Source organism: Muscardinus avellanarius (genome assembly GCF_963383645.1).
Source record: "Muscardinus avellanarius genome assembly, chromosome: 3".
Taxonomy (NCBI): domain Eukaryota; kingdom Metazoa; phylum Chordata; class Mammalia; order Rodentia; family Gliridae; genus Muscardinus; species Muscardinus avellanarius.
In genome coordinates, this window is record NC_137788.1 from 55925906 (window position 1) to 55942929 (window position 17024).

The following is a 17024-nucleotide window of genomic DNA, read 5'->3' on the forward strand; positions in this document are numbered from 1 at the left end:
CAGGGACCTTTGAGGAGCAGTGCCCGTCGTGCGGGTAGGTACAATGAGAAGCTGGAGTCATCCAATGGAGTGCAGGTGGAGACCAAGGGACCAGTATGAAAGATGGGGGAGCTGGGTGGGTGTTGAGAGTGGGGTGGCCATCTTGGGGAGTGGGTGGCATCACACACATGTGTAGTCAGCTACAGGGTCAGGTGGGGCATAGGAGAAAGCAGTACATCGTGAGCTTCCATTTGTGTATAGCGAGCAGAGGAGAGGGGGGCAAGTCAGGAAGCGAGAAAGCAGCTCAAGAGGGAGGCTGAGCTTTGCTTACATGTGTGTGATGCTGATGATTTGGTGACAGTTGGAGGCTTGGGTGCAGATGAGAGACCTCAAAGAAAGAACCTTAAAACACCTGCCCAACACACATGAGGTCCTAAATTCAATGTCCAGTACTGCAAGGATGAAGTAGGGGGAGAAGAATAAAGGTTCAAAAAGAAGAACCTCAGAGTCGGGGGAAATAGGACCTCAAGAATATGTCAAGGGTGGGCAATGGAGAAGAGAAGCCATTTTGAGGGAGTTTCAGATGGATAGTTTAGAAATGTGTGATAATTTGGTGATGGTAGTCTTGAAAAAATCCAACCCCAAAAAATTAATAATGTGAGCTGTCATTATGTGTGTGTGTGTGTGTGTGTGTGTGTGTGTGTTGGGGGTGTGGGTGTGGGGATTGAATTCCGAGATATGAGATCTCTGAGTTACACTCCCAGCCTTTTTAATTTTTTTTTAAATTTTGAAACGGGGCCTCATGAGGTTACTGAGAGTCTTGCTAAATTACTGAGGCTACTTTTGAACTCCGATACTCAGCCTCCCCAGTGTCTCAGCCTCCCCAGTACTAGAATTACAAGTGTGGGCCACCATACCTGGCTTGTCCTTACTATTTTTGTTTTTATCTCTTCCGTTGACTACAGGGACTACCATGTCATGTTATACTGATTAACTATCATGTGTAAATCCTAAGCAGAAGTTGAGGCTCACCTTCAATACATATCAGCTTAACTCTAGGGACAGAAAACATCCAAGTAGGTTTTTATCCCATTTTTAATTCAAGAATCATTTTTTCCAGAATCTACCATGTGCTCACCTAGATGATGTGCAAGCGAAAGGATTGGTTGCTTTACTCACAAGCTCACCCCAGTCCGACTTTGCAAAACGTAATGATGGTCCTGTCAGGATTGCCATGTTCCTGTCACAAGGGATATAGAGTGAGGAGTGTCATAAAATGAAAATACACACACACACACACACACACACACACACACACATATATATTAACAGAAACACTGGGGAATTTAGAATAGACAAATGATTACAATGATTATATCTTTAATATAATATTATATCTTTAATATAATTTAAATAAATTTCAGATTATATCTTTAATATAATCTGATCAAAGAATTAAAATAGAAGGTCTTACTCTAAAAGGAGAACAGTAAATTCAGGTACTAGTCCTGACACCACCTCTCAGAAGTAGATCTAGACAAAATCTTTAATCTCCCTGGATATGGCTCTGTTCATTAGCAAACTACCAGAAGCAAACTCACCGCTGCTGAAAGGACAATAGCTGCTACACACACACACACACACACACACACACACACACACACACACACACACACACACACACGTTTCAGGTGCTTCCAACAGGTGGTTTCTCAGTCTGGGCCAGAAGTCAGAAGCAGATGGGATGGTTAACTACCTCCTCATGCATGAGAGCACAGGTTGTGTGCAATGGATTCCTTATCAGCTTTGTTTTTGTTTTTGCTTATAACGGAACCACAGGGTTCATCTTCCAAAGAGACAGAGCCGCGTGTAGTGTAAGGTAGTTTCAGGGGTAAGACTCATGCTTACATTCTGGATCTGCCTCTTATCCCCTGGGTGACCTTCAGCAGTTTATCCCACCTCCCTAAGCCCCAGCCTTTGTTACCTAAAAATTTGGGATAAAGATATGGACCTCCTAGGGATGTGGCGAGGATTAAAGGATCATGTACACAGACCCCTGAACACAATGCCGGGCACACAGAAGCTGGTTACAAAAAGAAGTCGGCTGCTCCCATGCAGACGAGCTATTGTGCCTAATAACCTCGAAGAAAAGAAAGGGAGAAGATACTGGAATGCCAGCAGCTTCCTTCCCAAATCTCTGCCAGGCAGAAAGCCAGCGTCCCTGAACTTAAAGGGACTTTTGATGGGTGGAACCTTGAACGGGAGGGACCCTGGAGCCCTCGCGTGGGCGGAGGCCCGGGTGGGGGCGTCGCGGCGCCCCCCGGCGGGAGGGCCCGGCGGCGGCCCCCTCCCGGGGTCTACCCTGGGAGACGCTGCTCCCGGCCCCCGGCGCCGCGGGCGCGGGTTCTGAGGCTGGAGGGAGGGGGAGGGGAGGGGCGGCGGGGGACTTTCCCCGCCCTCTCTCCCTCGCTCCATAAATCACCGCAGCCGCGGCGGCGGCGGCGGGGCCGGGAAGTGCACGCAGCCGGAGCGCAGCGTGGTGGCACCAGACACCTCCCTTTCCCCCACCTCTTTTCTTTCTTTCTTTCAGTTGTGTGTGTTTTAAGCCTCCCCCTCTCCCTGCTCGCTCGCTGGCTGCCCCAGCGGCGCAGCCGATCGCCGCTCCGCCTCCCCGGAGGCCGCCCGCCCTCGCCCCGCCGGGCTGCGCGGGGACCGGGAGCCGCGCGCCTGTCAGCCGGGGGCGCCCGCGCTGGGCCCGGCTGGGGGCTAGGGCTGGGGCCGGGGGCTCGGGCCGTGCGGTGGGCGCGCCCCGCGGCCGCTTCCTCTCCCGCCCGCCGCGCCGCAGCCCGGCGATGGTGGCCGCCCGCCCGCCCGCGCTGTAGCCGGGCGCCCCCTAAGTTTGGGAGCCGCCGCCAGCGCCGCGCGGAGACGAGCGTGCACGAGAGGAAGAAAGTTTTTTGGGGTGTGCCGAGCGGGCCCTGGGCGCACCCCCCGCGGCTCCCTCCCTCCCGGCTGGCCCGCGCCCGGAGCGGGCGGGCGGGGAGCGGCCCGAGGCGGCATGGCCCGCGAGCCGGAGGAAGGGGAGGCGGCGGGGACGGCCGCCCCGGCGCGCGGCGCTCGGGGTGCGCGGGGCTGGGCCGGGGCCGCGGCTGGGGCGCGGCGGCCGCCGCTCTGGCTGCTCTGCCTGGGTGCGTGCTGGCTCCTGGGCGCCGTGGCCGACGCCGACTTCTCCATCCTGGACGAGGCGCAAGTGTTGGCGAGCCAGATGCGGAGGCTGGCGGCGGAGGAGCTGGGGGTCGTCACCATGCAGGTAAGTGTGACCCCCTTTGCGCCGCCGAACTTGCCAGGCGTTCTGCCGGCGCTCGCAGCCCACAGCTCAGCCGCGCACCCGCCTCCTTTTGCATGCACGGAGCCCCCCGGCCTCAGCAGACCCCCTGCCTACACGTGAACTCCAGGCACCCATTCACCCCCCCCCCCGCCCCCGGCAGAATCTCCTGCCCTCTGCGGGGAACCCACGTTCCCTCGCACAGCCCCCTTCCTCCGAGCAGCAACTCCTTTATCTCGGCCAGGATTCCGGCTTCCTCGCACCTCCGGCACTAATTTGCACTCATTTCCCCGGCAGGCAGGCAGGCAGGCGGGTGTGTTTTCACCCTGCTACCCCGGGCGGACTCTTCTTTCCTCTTTGTGTCCCCATCCCGGGGCAGCCGGCCCCGCCTGGAGTGGGCGATTTTCCGAGGCTCCCCCACCCCCTGGACCACCTCCCCGTGTCCTCCGGACCTAGGTGCACCAATGGGCGCGGGAGGGAAGGTACCAGGGCCACCCCGAGTCCGGGAGTAGGGCGGCCCGGGAGCAGCCTCCCCGCTCGGCTTCCCTTCCCGGGTGCTCTGCTCTGGGGGAGGGGCCAGCCTCGTAGATTCCCGGCTCTCATCCCGCTGGGGGACTCTTTTTTTTTTTTTTTTTGGTGTTGCGTTCGCTTTCGGCGCTGCGGGTTGCGTGCTGTCCGCTGTAGATTTTTTTGTTTTGTGTGTGCCTTTTCCCGGCAGTGGAGCAAGGGAGCAGACTTCCCATTTCTCCAGATTGCTTAGCAGGTCAGTCCTCCCCCTAGAGAAGAAGGGGGGTTTACAGGGAGAAAAATGCTTCCAGCTAATAAGGAATCCTGACGATGTTGCTAATAACCCACAGTAGTTAAAAAAAAAAAAAAAAAAACTAAACAGCAACCACCTGGAGATCCTATCGCGCCCTTATTTTAATCCTCTTGGCCCAGAAGGCGCACTCAATTAGAAGAAGCTGAGATGGTATTCCGACTCTGCATCCTTTGCTAGATATAGATATAGATTCGTTTGTTAACGCCGTTCGCTTATTCTCAGAACAATAATGGTGATGAATGTGGTCTTCGAAAGAGTGAAGTTTCCAGGAATGTGTTCTTGGAATAGGTTTCTGATTTCCATCCTACAGGACTCTCCACCTCCCACTGGGCGAGGTGTTTGGAGTCACTTGTGGGATTCAGGTTTCTGACATTTTTTTTTTAACCCCTACCCCCACTCTAGTTTCCTCCCCGGAGGATACTGTTTTCCTGAAGCAAGTTCCACAGATTGTCTCCACTGTAGCAAAGATGACTCGTTTTACTTTTTTTTTTTTTTTTTTTTGTAAGGGTGAGAAATGGATGGTTTGCTTGCAAAGTAATTTTATGTTTATTTGCAGACACCCAGCTCTGAAGTGCAATAGAGTCGGATTTTCTTCATTTGCATAATAATAGATAAGCTTTTAAGTTACCTCATTTAACCGTCACTACCTATGCAGATCTTTCTTTCAGGTTTTGGTTCAGCCATAATTTTTTCCATATGCACTTCCTGATTTCTCACTCTTGCTGAGCTCCTAGGATGAAATGACTTCTGGAGGAGGTGGAAAACTAGGATTTTCTTTCCACTGGTGACTTTTAATTCAGAACACCACGGAACTGTATTGTTGCACAGAGGCACCTCTTCTAGGAAAACAAATTTAACACATTGTACTTTTTCACTTTGCTTTTCGGGTTAGGAGACATTTATCACCTACACCCCATCACTAGAACTGGATGGGAGATCCTGGGGTGTTACCCCTTCTTTGTGTGAGCCAGGCACTTGCTTTTTCTAAGATTTGAACAGCAGAGGTTTTACTGTTTCTCACCCCCGTCCTTGACAAAAGGTGAAATCGGATCCCAACACATTGTCATTCAGGTAGGGATCCAAAACAAATGTAGTTTTAAAAGGCTTCCCTGTTGAAAAGGAGACACTTTAGTAAAAAAGCTGCGAACCATGGGGGGTTTGTGCCCAAATGGCCCTTTATCTCCTCCTCACTGGCCCCTGCTCTAACACCTTTGCAACCTCTTTGTGGAAACCGACCTCCTGCGGACAGGGTTTTGTCTGGCAAAATGTGAAGTGGCTTCTCTCCTTTTTTGAAAGGAGATGCACATACTGTATTTAAATTCCTCTTCTTAAGCTGTACATTGATCTGCCACTTGCCTCTATCTGGGAAAACTTAGGACGAGTCTCTTTTTAATGTCAGCTATGGAGAGGGTTTACTTGTTAAAAAAAAATATATATATATATAATATATGTATATATTATATATATATATATATATATATATATATTATATATATATATATTTTGCAGTATAGATTGCTGACTTTTGAAACACAGATTGTGAGCCTCACATTCTCTTCTGCAAACCTTTTGGGACTTGTTCTGCAGATCTCAAATGAATGTGGGTTTAGTTGCCTCAAGAGTAGATTATGGAATCGTCCCTTTTGGAATGTTGGCTTTTACAGATGTGGAGCTAATCAGTGGTTCAGAGGTAGATAGCCCCATGTGGACGCTAAAGGTGAGTGGGTCAGATTTCCATACAAAGATGGTTGGGGCAGGAGGTTATGTCTCTTTTCAGGGGACAGCGGGGGAGAGACCTTCCTCCATTGACTTCTTTCATCTGACCTTGGCATTTTAGCTCAGTGTGGCCTTTCAGGCCAGCATCTTGTTTTATGAGAAATTTTCTGCAGGCCAGTTTTGTCAAAAACCAATTTTCAGACTTCAAGTCGCTTCTGCCTCTGAAATTCGACAAAGACAATTTTTAATTTTAAGCAATTGCAAAGTAGCCCTCAAACGAGGCCTGGCATTTTGTAGCAGTTCCAGTGGCAGCACATAGAGCGCACAGGAGGTTGCAAGGGGGTAATTTTACAAAAGCAAAAAAGCCAGGCCTGCTGCATTCAGCACTGTAGTTTCCCATGACATAGTTTTTCTGCTTGCTGATAAAGGAGACATTTGAAAAGTGGTCTATTTTACAGATTTTCTTGGAAAAGTTTTCCAATGGAGGAAAAATAAAGGGTTTCTAATTAAGTTTTCTACTCATTTTTTGTTGTTGTTCCTTTTAAATAATGAGCAAAATAAAAGAGATCTTAAATGATTTGTGCCAACCAATTTTGCTGGTGTCCTGGGAAAGCCGCCACTGAATGCCGCCCCCCTTGTGGCAGACCTCATACATCATGGGGAAAAGTCAAAAACCTAATCATCATCTCCTCAGGGGTCTGGTGGAGTGAAGCCACGGGTACTGTAGTCTGGGGAGCAGAAAGTGACTGTGTGTAGGGCGACTCGTTCCTGTCTGCTTATTCCTGTAGTGAGGAATGTTTTTGTCAAGCAGCGTCACCCCCATGGAAAGAAACCCCACACTGGGTGCCTGGAGACCTAGGTCCCTGCACTGCCCCTTGCAAGTTGGGTGATTTCATTTATAAAACCAAGGATGATGATTCTTCCTAGAGATTTGTTTGTGGACTTACTGGAAATAGCGTGTGTGAAGCCACCTGTTAATGTTAAGCTGGGGCTGAGAAATATGGAGGTTGTGGTTGCTCTTGAATGGAGAACTAGTCATTCAAAGCTTACTGAGCTCTGAGCTCTGGGTTCGGGCGATTTACAAAGAAGTATTCTAGCACCGCCCTTTAAGGAGTTTGCTTTTTGCAGCAGGAGGAGGTAAGATTGCACAGGTAAAACACTTAAGCAACAATGCCTGCTTGTTAGATGGCATATCTGCTCTGGGAGCCATTTCACCAGGCTCTTATAAGGCCCATTTAACATTATATGACAATCCAGGCTTCCTAACAGCAAGGGCCTGGCATAAGGCCAGTGTGCCCGCCTTGGTGTTAGCTCTAACACAGCTCTGCTGGGCTGGGCATGCTCACTGTGAACTTGGCACACACACAGCAGGTTGGTCAGACAGCTGCTGTATGGGGCCTGAGGAGTGTGTGTGTGTGTGTGTGTGTGTGTGTGTGTGTGTGTGATTCCTTCTAGTCAGGCCAGAAGAAATACCAGAAACACAAATTCAAGCTTCATCTCAATTGCAGAAAAAGACCAGGATAGAGTGACTTCAGAAACTGAAGGGCTCAAGTGGGCAGAGGTGGCTATTGAAGGTAGAGAGCAATGTTCTAAATGTGACTGCAGCTAAAAGTCAGAGCAAGCCTTTTCTACATACAGTAAAATAGCAATGTATAAACTTGCTCAATTTTGTACATATCCAGCAAACTTTTGGGAAGAGGTTTTCTCCAAAAAAGTAGTTGGATTAGACTAAGCCAGTAATAGAAGGTGACCAAGACCTGGTCAGTAGTATCTCAACTAATGAAACAGACACAAAAAGGGGCATTAGGGCCCAGGTGGGTGGCAAGAGGCCCAGAGGCATGGGGTAGCAGGGGCTTAGCGCAATGGTAGAGAGGAGTGGAGACCACAGGGAAGCTTTGCCTGGCACCACTGGTGATCAAGGAAGTCAACAGCTTTGACCTTGGCTTTTTCAGTGAAATGTCCATACACGGAGGGGTCAGTCCTAAAAGAGACGGCATCAGCCCCGAGTATGAAGGGTCACTAAATTAGTAGTCATCAGATACTTATTTCTTTGGTACTGGGGATTGAGCCAAGTACATTCTACCTTTGAGCTACACCCCTAGCTGCTGCTTTCTTTTTTTTTCTTTCTTTCTCCCTTTCCCCTTTCCTTTTTCCTTTCTTCATTCATTCATTCATTCATTCATTTTTGTGTGGTACTAGGGATTAAACCCACCAGCCTTATTTTTTTTTATTTATTTTGAAACAAGCTCTCACTAAGTTGCTGAGGCTGGCCTTGAACCTGTGATCCTCATGTCTCAGCCTCCCAAGTACTGGAATTATAGGCATGCACCACCATGCTGAGTATCATCAGACATTTCTAGTTCCTTTTGGTGGCACTGGACAAGGAAGCTGGTGTATCTTGAAACCATGAATGGGAGTATGATTTCAACTCTGTCCCTTCATATGGCTCCCATGTCTGATATTAATTATTTGGCCATTACCCTGGCACTTATGTGGTTACTGGACATAGATACCTTGGTGACTAACTTCAGGCTGAGTTGAAGTCATGTTTATGTAAAGTTGGTATTTTCCCTTAACTCATCTGTACCATACTGGGAATGGCATGATTTTGAATGGGTTGAATGTGTGCTTATGCAACAGAATATTTTAGGGGGTAAAAATCATCTGTAGCTGTAAATAATTCTAAGATTTCTGGCTTGTGTACAGTATAAGTCTTAGTGAGAAAACTGTCATGTTGCCTTCTACCAGAAATGAATATTTGTAGTAGAAAAAAACTAAAACTGACTCAATAGATAGATGACTTCAAGTTGAACTTGGTATGAATGAGCCCCAGGAAAAACACATTGAACGGCGTTTGACGGGCTTTCCTCGTTGTGTTTAATACTGCTTGGACTTCCTCCTCACTAACACTGGCATTAGCTGGCTCGGCTCCTTGTGCTTATTATATTTTTCATGCCAGTAATGCTTCAGTCTCGGAAGGGCTTGGGGAAGGGGCAGGAGATGGTTTCACACTTTATAACATGTCGGTGTTATTTCTGGTTTCTGCTTGCTGGTTTGATTCCTGAACTTAAGTGGATGAGTAGGCAGGAATCTTTCTGGAATTTTGGGTTTAGGTGGACTGCGATTTATTTTGGATCTTCTTTGACTTGGCGTAAGAATTTATTGAAGTTGAGAATACGAAGAGAAAACAAGGACAACAGTCTTGACTCAGCCAGTTATTAATGGCGTCACGTCTGGCATGTTATTAAACTCCTCTGAACTTCGGTGTCTTCATGTTTCATGTGGTTCAGAGGTGGGGAATATATTTTAAAAGACAACAAGATGTCTAGTGAAGGGCCTAACATGAGAGCAGTCAGTAAACAGAATATAAATATGGGAGTCGTCTGTTTAGTGTCAGGACACAGAGCCTGGAAGGCAACAAACATAGCTCCTGAGCCTGAAGGAAACAGAAATGTAATCTTCAGAGACTGCACATTTCAATGTGGTCAGTCCTCTGTCTCCATGTCTGGGTGTAATACACAGACTTCAGGCGTGTGGTGCCAAACAGCCCTTTGAGGTTTCTGAAGAAAATATTAGACCTGCTATTTATAGTTTGTGTTCACTTTAAATTTTGTTACAAAGATTAAAAAAATGTATAGTAAAGAAAATAGTGTAAGAATGTGCATGTGTCTTTCGCCCGGCTTAAACAGTTATCAACGTGTGGTCAGCTGGTTCTATCTCTACCTCTGGGAAGCAAAGTCCAGGTCACAATATGATCTACAACATTTTAAAGTTATAGTCTTATTTTATTTATATTTTAAATGTTTTATACTATCGGGAGTATTTTGGCTCAGTAGCAGATTGAATTTTCATTGACAAAAAAATCCCAAATATTTTGGAAGGTCTGCACTTAAAATTTATTATGCCCATGGGTCTAACTAAAACTACTAGACCTTTACAAATTGCTAGTACCTCTATTTTATTTTTAAGTGGTGGTGGTAGTAGGGAGGGGAGAGTTGTGCTGGGGATCAAACTTGGGGCGTTGAGCATGGTAGGCAAACACTTTGTCCATGGCCTATGTCTCTAGCTCTTGAATAACTACTATCTTTGCCCAGCAACTTCCCTGGCCTTCCAGATGGAATGCCAGGCTTCTCTGGAAAGTTCCTCTGGCTCTTTCTTTCTCTCTCTCTGATGGGGCCTCTGGACCTCATTTTCCCCACAAGGCTGTAAGGTTCCTTGTTTACTTAGTGGCTACCATTTAGTTTGGGCACATGTATTTGATACATGTAGCATGAACCACCTCTGCTCACTTCTCTTCTCCCTCTGGCTCCAGAAGAGGCAAGAGTGAGAAAAGAACTGGGCAAGCTAAGCTGGGGGCACCGAGGAGGAAGGACTGGACTTCACACATGCTCATCTTCTGACCAGGCTGGCAGCGGACGTTCTCTGAGGCTGCATTGTGGAATTGGAGGCCAAGAGTAGTAGGAGGCATCCAGTACATTTCCTGAGAGCTCTCCCATCTTATCATCGAGGCTAAATCAGCTTGAATGGTTTAAGACAGTACAGAAAGAGATGCCAAAATATGGGATCCAGGGGACTCCAGGGTTGCTAAATCTAATGTTTACCAAGGTTAATGAGACAGAGTGTACGAGGTGGGCCAGATGTAGGTCAGAAGGGAGGGGTGCTAAATGTCAGCAGAGGGCACGTGCGGGCTCACAGAGGGCAAGCGCCCCGGAGCCCCTAAGATCGCAGCCCAGCAGCAATGTGGGGCCTGTGCTGTTTTTCAGGAGAAGGGGAATATCTGTTTTTTTTTAATGTAACAAACATTGCTTGATTCTTAAAATATTGGCAAGTGATTCAGATTTAGCAGGAAAAATACAACGTGGTGTGGGCCAAATCAAACATGTCTACAGAGGGCCACCCGTGTGCAGTGCTGAGGTCACAATGACTCAGTGGGATCCAGGAAGTAGAGCCAGGGCTTATGTACAGAGTATGGGGAGGGGCAAATGTCTACGTAGTATAAAGGAGAACTTTGCAGTGAAGAGTCCGAAAATGGATTGCCTTGAGAGACGAGCTCCTTGTTACCGTCATTCAGACGCTTACTCGGTGTTCATTTTGTGCCCCTCTGTGTTTGTTAGGACTGCAATAACCATCGGTTAATTTCCGGTGTACTGCAATGATGAGAGTAGGCTGTGGATGCCAGGGTCAAGTTACGGCAGCGACGGTCATTTCTGTGGAGGCGAGGCTGGACTCAGGAAGCCTTTCTGAGTAGGAATTGGCTAGTTAAAAAGTAGAGTTCCCTAATGGTTCCCCAGAGCTCAGCACTTTTGAGGTGAGGAAAGACGACAAGGAAGTTTGGAGCTTAGAGAGCTGGAGGAAAGACTGGACATGAGACGAAGTTGGAGAAGTAGGTGGAGGTCAGGCTGTGAGATCCCTGGAATCCTCGTGTCAGTCGAGACTTGTTTTATGACGGTCCCAGAACGCCTAGCTCCCTCTGGCATGAACAAGATAAGAATGTACCAGCCTATGCAGTTGAAAGATCTGGAGATCTTTGGGCAGGCTAGATCAAAGGCCTCGAGGATGCGGTTGGCACAGTTTCTCTTTGCATGCCCACCTTCCTAGATAGGTGTTCGCCGCTCTTTCAGTGTGGTTGGCAGTAACTTACTATTTGGGAACCATTTGCTTCTCAGGCTTGAGCCCCTTGTTTTGGGAGGTGTTGTGCTCTGAGGGGAGAAAATAAGATTCTAGAGAAGGCACAGACCCTGGGGAACTCAGCTGGAATGATTTTGGATTCAGAAGTTCTGGACAACCGCCAGCTGCCTGGGCCTGCTGCATTTCTGGATTCTACCTCTCAAGCAAGTCCAGTTCCAGGAGCAGAGCCTGCCTCTGACCCAAGATAGGCCGGCTGCCCACCCACAATGGGGATTTATCCCTGAGGCCTTGTGCAAAACCAGGCCCAGCAGCCTGGCCATCCGTGAGGCTTTTCTCTCTGAACTCTCAGATCACTGTGGGCCAGGAAAGCTGGGAAGGACCAGCCTCATTTTACCAACGACTCATCAAATGGAAACTGAGGCCCAGGGGGAGAGTGGCTTTCTGGAGATCAGATCATAGTGATGCGTTTAGATTCAAGGTTTGGTCTTAGGACTTTTGCTTTCTGATACTTTTCATTGCTACTGTACTATGGGAACTCTTCCCCCCCCCAACTCCCACCACCCCAAATTAGAAAAGGGAACTTGATTTAAAGGTACACATGCTTCTTTTAAAAAGAGAGAGTGTGTAGTTATTCTGTGGCTGAGAATTCAAGGCTGATGGCTAATTTGACAGCTGACTAGATTTTTTTTTTCTAGTTTATGTTACTTAAATAACTAAAGTCAGTGAGCTATTGAAGAAAAGTTCAAAAATGGTGTCTCATAGAATGTTAGAAACTTTTTTAAAAAAGCACAGTTTAATCAGTCAATAGCTATTTGTCATTGTGAGCCTGTACCACCAAAGTAACTTTTTCCTGCAAAAGTAAAGCAGTAAAAAAAAATTTTTTTTAGAGGTGGAACAACTTTGGTTGTTTAGAGTTTGTTTATGTAAAAGCCACAGAAGGAAATCCCACCCGTAATTTTCAGCCACAGTTCTATTTCAAAATTGGACTTCATGACTTACACCTCTCTCCCTAGTTATTAGAAGTATGAAGTTCTTTTTTTGGTGAAAATTGTGATAATACTATTACTGTAAAGGAGTTGTTTGTTTGATTCAATGATGAAACAAAATAAAGGTAATTTGAACCTCTTTATCTTGTCTTTTTTTTTTTTTTTTAGTTCAAAGGTAGTTTTTCTCTAGAGATTCACATAGTCAGCTGAGTTAATTACAGCTTGAAAAGTTCCAACAACTAAATACCAGAGTGGATCAGCTGAAAAGCAGCTCATGGTCCATATTTGCCTCGAAATATTATGCCTTATTGTAATTGCAGAGTAGAAGTCACTGGAGTAAATTCTTATCTTGTGCATGATACCATCTTGCTTCTCTTCCAGTCATAACAGTTATTTTATTTCGAAGCCCAGGCCCATGCTGCTTTCTTTCCCCCTTCGCCCCCCCCCCTTGATTCTCCTTGGAATTTTTTTTAAATTTTATTTTTGCTTGGAGTATTTCCGAAGATACTTTGAGGCCCTGGTAGAAGGACAGTGGAAATCAGCAAGCCAGTGAGAATGAATCTGAATTTTTAATTAGGCTTTGAGTTGTTGCTTCAAAGTACAGGGACATCATTAGTGATATAAGTCTTGTTGCATTAGCAGAGACTGACATTTTACTTCAAACGCCGAGAGTGCAGCTGTCCTGTGCAGATAAAAGTTGCCAAGTGCGGAACAGCAAGGTGGATTGGTAGATAATTAGCTGTCCCACATTACTGCAGTGTGGAGGAAACCTGCCAGTCATGGCCAGGAAGGAGGAATTATTAGCGGGAGAAAATCCAAGTGTGGCATAAAGCAATTTAGAATCACTTCAGCTGTGGCAGAGCTGATAAGGCGTGCGTTCAAGGAACAACACAAACCGAGTCTAGTGTAGGATAGCCAACTTTGCTTGCTTGCTTTCTTTAAAAACTATCTTCATTCAAAAGGGGAATGGCCAGAAATTAATGATCCGTGCCTACACCGATTCATCATCCGCCCTAACTCCATTTATAAAAATAATTAATCAGCTTAAAATAGTCTTCATGTTCCCATGTCCCTTGGAAATAAAGTGAGGATTCTATATAGGGCAAAAGAAAGAAAAATCACAGCGAAAGCCATAAAGGATTGGCAATTACTATGCTCTGCATAACCATGAAAAAAAAATATTCAAAGTCTATTAGCTCTCTGATAGAAATGTACAGTATTTATAAATGGTTTGAGGATGTTTTTTATGCCCATGTTAGCGATGGAATATGTGTGCGGATCTAAATATTTTAAAAGTTCTTCTGTGATCATCAAATTTATCTCTGAGAAATGAGTGTAGAAAGACCCACTAGGATTTTCATCCAGCTTTAGTCATTTGTTAACTCATGAAGCTTTCAGAGACATTTTTGTCTGTTGGGATTGCTCCCTGTGTGGCCTCCCTTGGCCTATTTCCATTCACTTTTCCCATGTCTAAAGTCAGTGCCTCCTACAGGAGCCCACAAGCAGGAGGCGTCTCGGAGGGCTGGGGCCTGTTCTGCCTGAGAATATCTTCTCCAAATGAGAGGTGTCCTTCGCCAGTGCAGGGGAGAGCCAGTTGTGTGCTCTTTCCTGCTTGTTTAAGCTCCTCCGCAGGACACTCTCAGTCACAGTGCTGTTGCTGCCTTAGGCTTTTTTTTTGGGGGGGAGACCCTGAAAAAACAGGTTGGTTTTGCTTTTCTTTATTTGCTTGTTTGTTTTGTTGTTTTGGCAATATTGGCTATTTAGTCCAGGGTTGACCATACTGACTCTCCCTGAAAGAGGGAAACTTGCCCTTTCAGTAGTCTTGGGGAGAACTAGACTAAGTACTGATTGTATACCTAAAATGTTTATTACGGGTGTTGTAAGTTTGAGATCTCTGGAAGTAGTGGAAATTCAGATGACCATAAAAGAGCCATGGAAATTTTTTATTTGAATGTATGTATATTCAGATAATAAAGGTGGGCAAAGAGTTGCAAACAAGAGAGCCTGGAGAAAAAGAGTCACAGACATCTGAGCTTCTGAGGATGGGCCAAGGCTCCCTAGTTTGTAGAGTCTTGGTGTGGTTAGTACTGTGACAAGCTATGAGGACTCAAAGAAGTTAGGATCACAAAAACTGCCCAGCCATCTTTAAATGGCAGACTTTGTAACTTTCTAATAGTTACTGTTTCAAAGTAGCCTTGCTATTTTGTTCAATGTATTGATTTAATTACTCCCTCTGAACTTACTGAGAAAAGTCTGAGTCTTTATTTGCTAAAGACATAAAATGTTTCAGATAAGTGAAAGTAGCTAACACAGTATCCAGAATCTAAATGGGTTGAATCTGTTTAATTTGTGTGGTGATGGAAAAGCTAGGGCCCGGCATGGCGGTGCACACCTATAATTCCATTACTCGGGAGGATCGCTGGTTCACAGCCTGTCTCAGCAGCTAAGTGAAGCCCTGTTTCCAAATAAAAAAATAAAATAGGGCTGAGGGTGTAGCTCAGAGGCAGAAAACCCTGGGTTCAATCTCAAGTACCTCAAAAGAAAAAGTTGAGCTACATTTAGGCAAAACTACAAAACATGCATATATTTGAAATTTATGTATTCTTGGAGTTAATTTATCCTAGAGGTTAGATTTTTTTTTTTTTTTTTTTTTTTTTTGGTGGTACTGGGGTTCCTGGAAGCCCTTCTACCTCCGGGCTACACTCCCAGACCTATTTTTTACATTTTTATTTGGAAACGGTCTCCTAAGCCAGCGCGCGCGGCTGGCTTCGAACCTGCGCGATCCTCCTGTCTCTGCCTCCCAAGCGCGGGGATTACAAGCCTGCGCCACCACGCCCGGCCATAGAGGTTAGATTTGAAAGATCACAGGTCCAAGGACAGCCTCAGCAAGTAGTGAGATGCTCAGCAACCTAGTGAGACCCTGTTTCAAATTAAAAAAAAAAAAAAAGGACTGTGTAGCTTGGAGGTATAATGCCCTTGAGTTCAATTCCCCAGTAACACCGCAAAAATAAATAAATAAATAAATAAATAAATAAATAAATAAATAAATATTATTGGTAAAATTTCTAGTCAACTTTGCTTATAGTAATGAAGGCCCACAATACTGATTCAGTTGTACCTCCCCCATTTTATCACTTTTATTTAGTTTTAGATTTGCATGTAATAAAATGGACTCTTATAGAGGATGACAGTGATTACTTTTTTATGTGGCTTTGAAAGTTTTAGAACAGAGTCCTTGAACAGTACATCAAACATTTCATTTTATTTTTCTGATCGTGGTAAAATATACATTCCATAGAATTTTTGTGTTGCGGTCATGTTCAGTGTAAAATTCTGTGGCACCCTGCACTTTTATATTACTGTGTTCCATCACTGCCATCCATCTCTGGAACTTTTTCATCTTCCCAAACGGAAATGCTACCCATTAAAAGACAACTCTCCATTCCTCACTCGCTCCTGCCCCACACGGTCACTGCTCTGCTTCCTCTGTAAAGGAACTTGGCTACTCTAGGTGCCTTCCGTAAGTGGAATCCTACAATCAACGTTCTTTGTGACCAACTCATTTAACGTAGCATAATGTTTTCAAGGTTCACCCATTTTGTAGCATGAATCAGAATTTCCAAGACCGAAAGACATCCCATGGTACACGAATACTGCATCTGGTTGTCCATTTACCTATTCATGCTGGATGGAGAGTTAGGTTGCTTCTTCCTTTTGGTCATGATGAAAAATGCTACTATGAATATGGGTGTACAAATACCAGTTTGAGTCTCTGCTTTCAATTTTTTTTCTACACCTAGAAGTGAAATTTTACACCTAGAAGTGAAATTCTGATTTCTTCGCATCCTGTTATTTCTTGTGTTATTATTACTTACTTTATTTTATTTTTGGTATTAGGCATTGAACCCAGAAGCAGTCTTCCTCTGAGCTATACTCCTAGTGCTTTCTTATTTTGAAACCAGGTCTCACTAAGGTGCTGAGGCTGACCTCTAAACCTTCAGTCTCCCAAGTACGGAGATTACAGGCGTGTGCCACCAAGCCCTGCTTTTGTTATTATTTGTGGTTCTTGGAATGAAACCCAGGGACATTCTACCTCTGAGCTGCATCCCCAGCCCTATTTTTAATTCTTTATTTTGAAACAAGCTCTCATGGAGTTGCAAAGGACCTCACTAAGCTGAGGCTGTCTGCGAACCACGATCCTCCCGTCTCAGCCTCCCGAATGCTGAGATTACAAGCATGCGCCACCACGCCCAGCTTATGCTGTCCCCTTTTAAACCAGTCCTAACACCCACCTGGAGCCCTTGAAAACCCCTGATATATTCTCCATATATATAGTTTTGCCTTTTCCAGCAGGTCATCGAAATAGAAGCACTGTGGTTTACATTGAGTCTGGCTTTTTTCATTTAGCATAATGAGATCACTTACCCATGTCGGATGTGTCAGTAGTTTGTTCCTTTTTATTTGCTGAGTACTATTCCATTGTATGGGGGTAACAGTTATTCATTTACCAAATGAGGAATATTCAAGTTTTAATGTTGCAATTCTACTGTTAGGCATACAATTACAACTT

At 45.7% G+C, this 17024-nt stretch overlaps 1 protein-coding gene across 2 annotated transcripts in view; it reads left to right on the top strand.

Moving 5' to 3' along the window:
* Window positions 1-3037: 3037 nt before the first annotated feature.
* The window catches only part of CACHD1 (cache domain containing 1), a gene marked incomplete at both ends in the record, with an annotated part of 232612 nt that continues 218625 nt past the window's right edge, over window positions 3038-17024 (top strand). For both annotated transcript variants that reach the window (XM_080693401.1, XM_080693402.1), the window contains one exon: window positions 3038-3289. In XM_080693401.1, coding sequence (XP_080549527.1) covers window positions 3038-3289 — 252 coding nt within the window. The remainder of the gene's footprint in view (window positions 3290-17024) is intronic.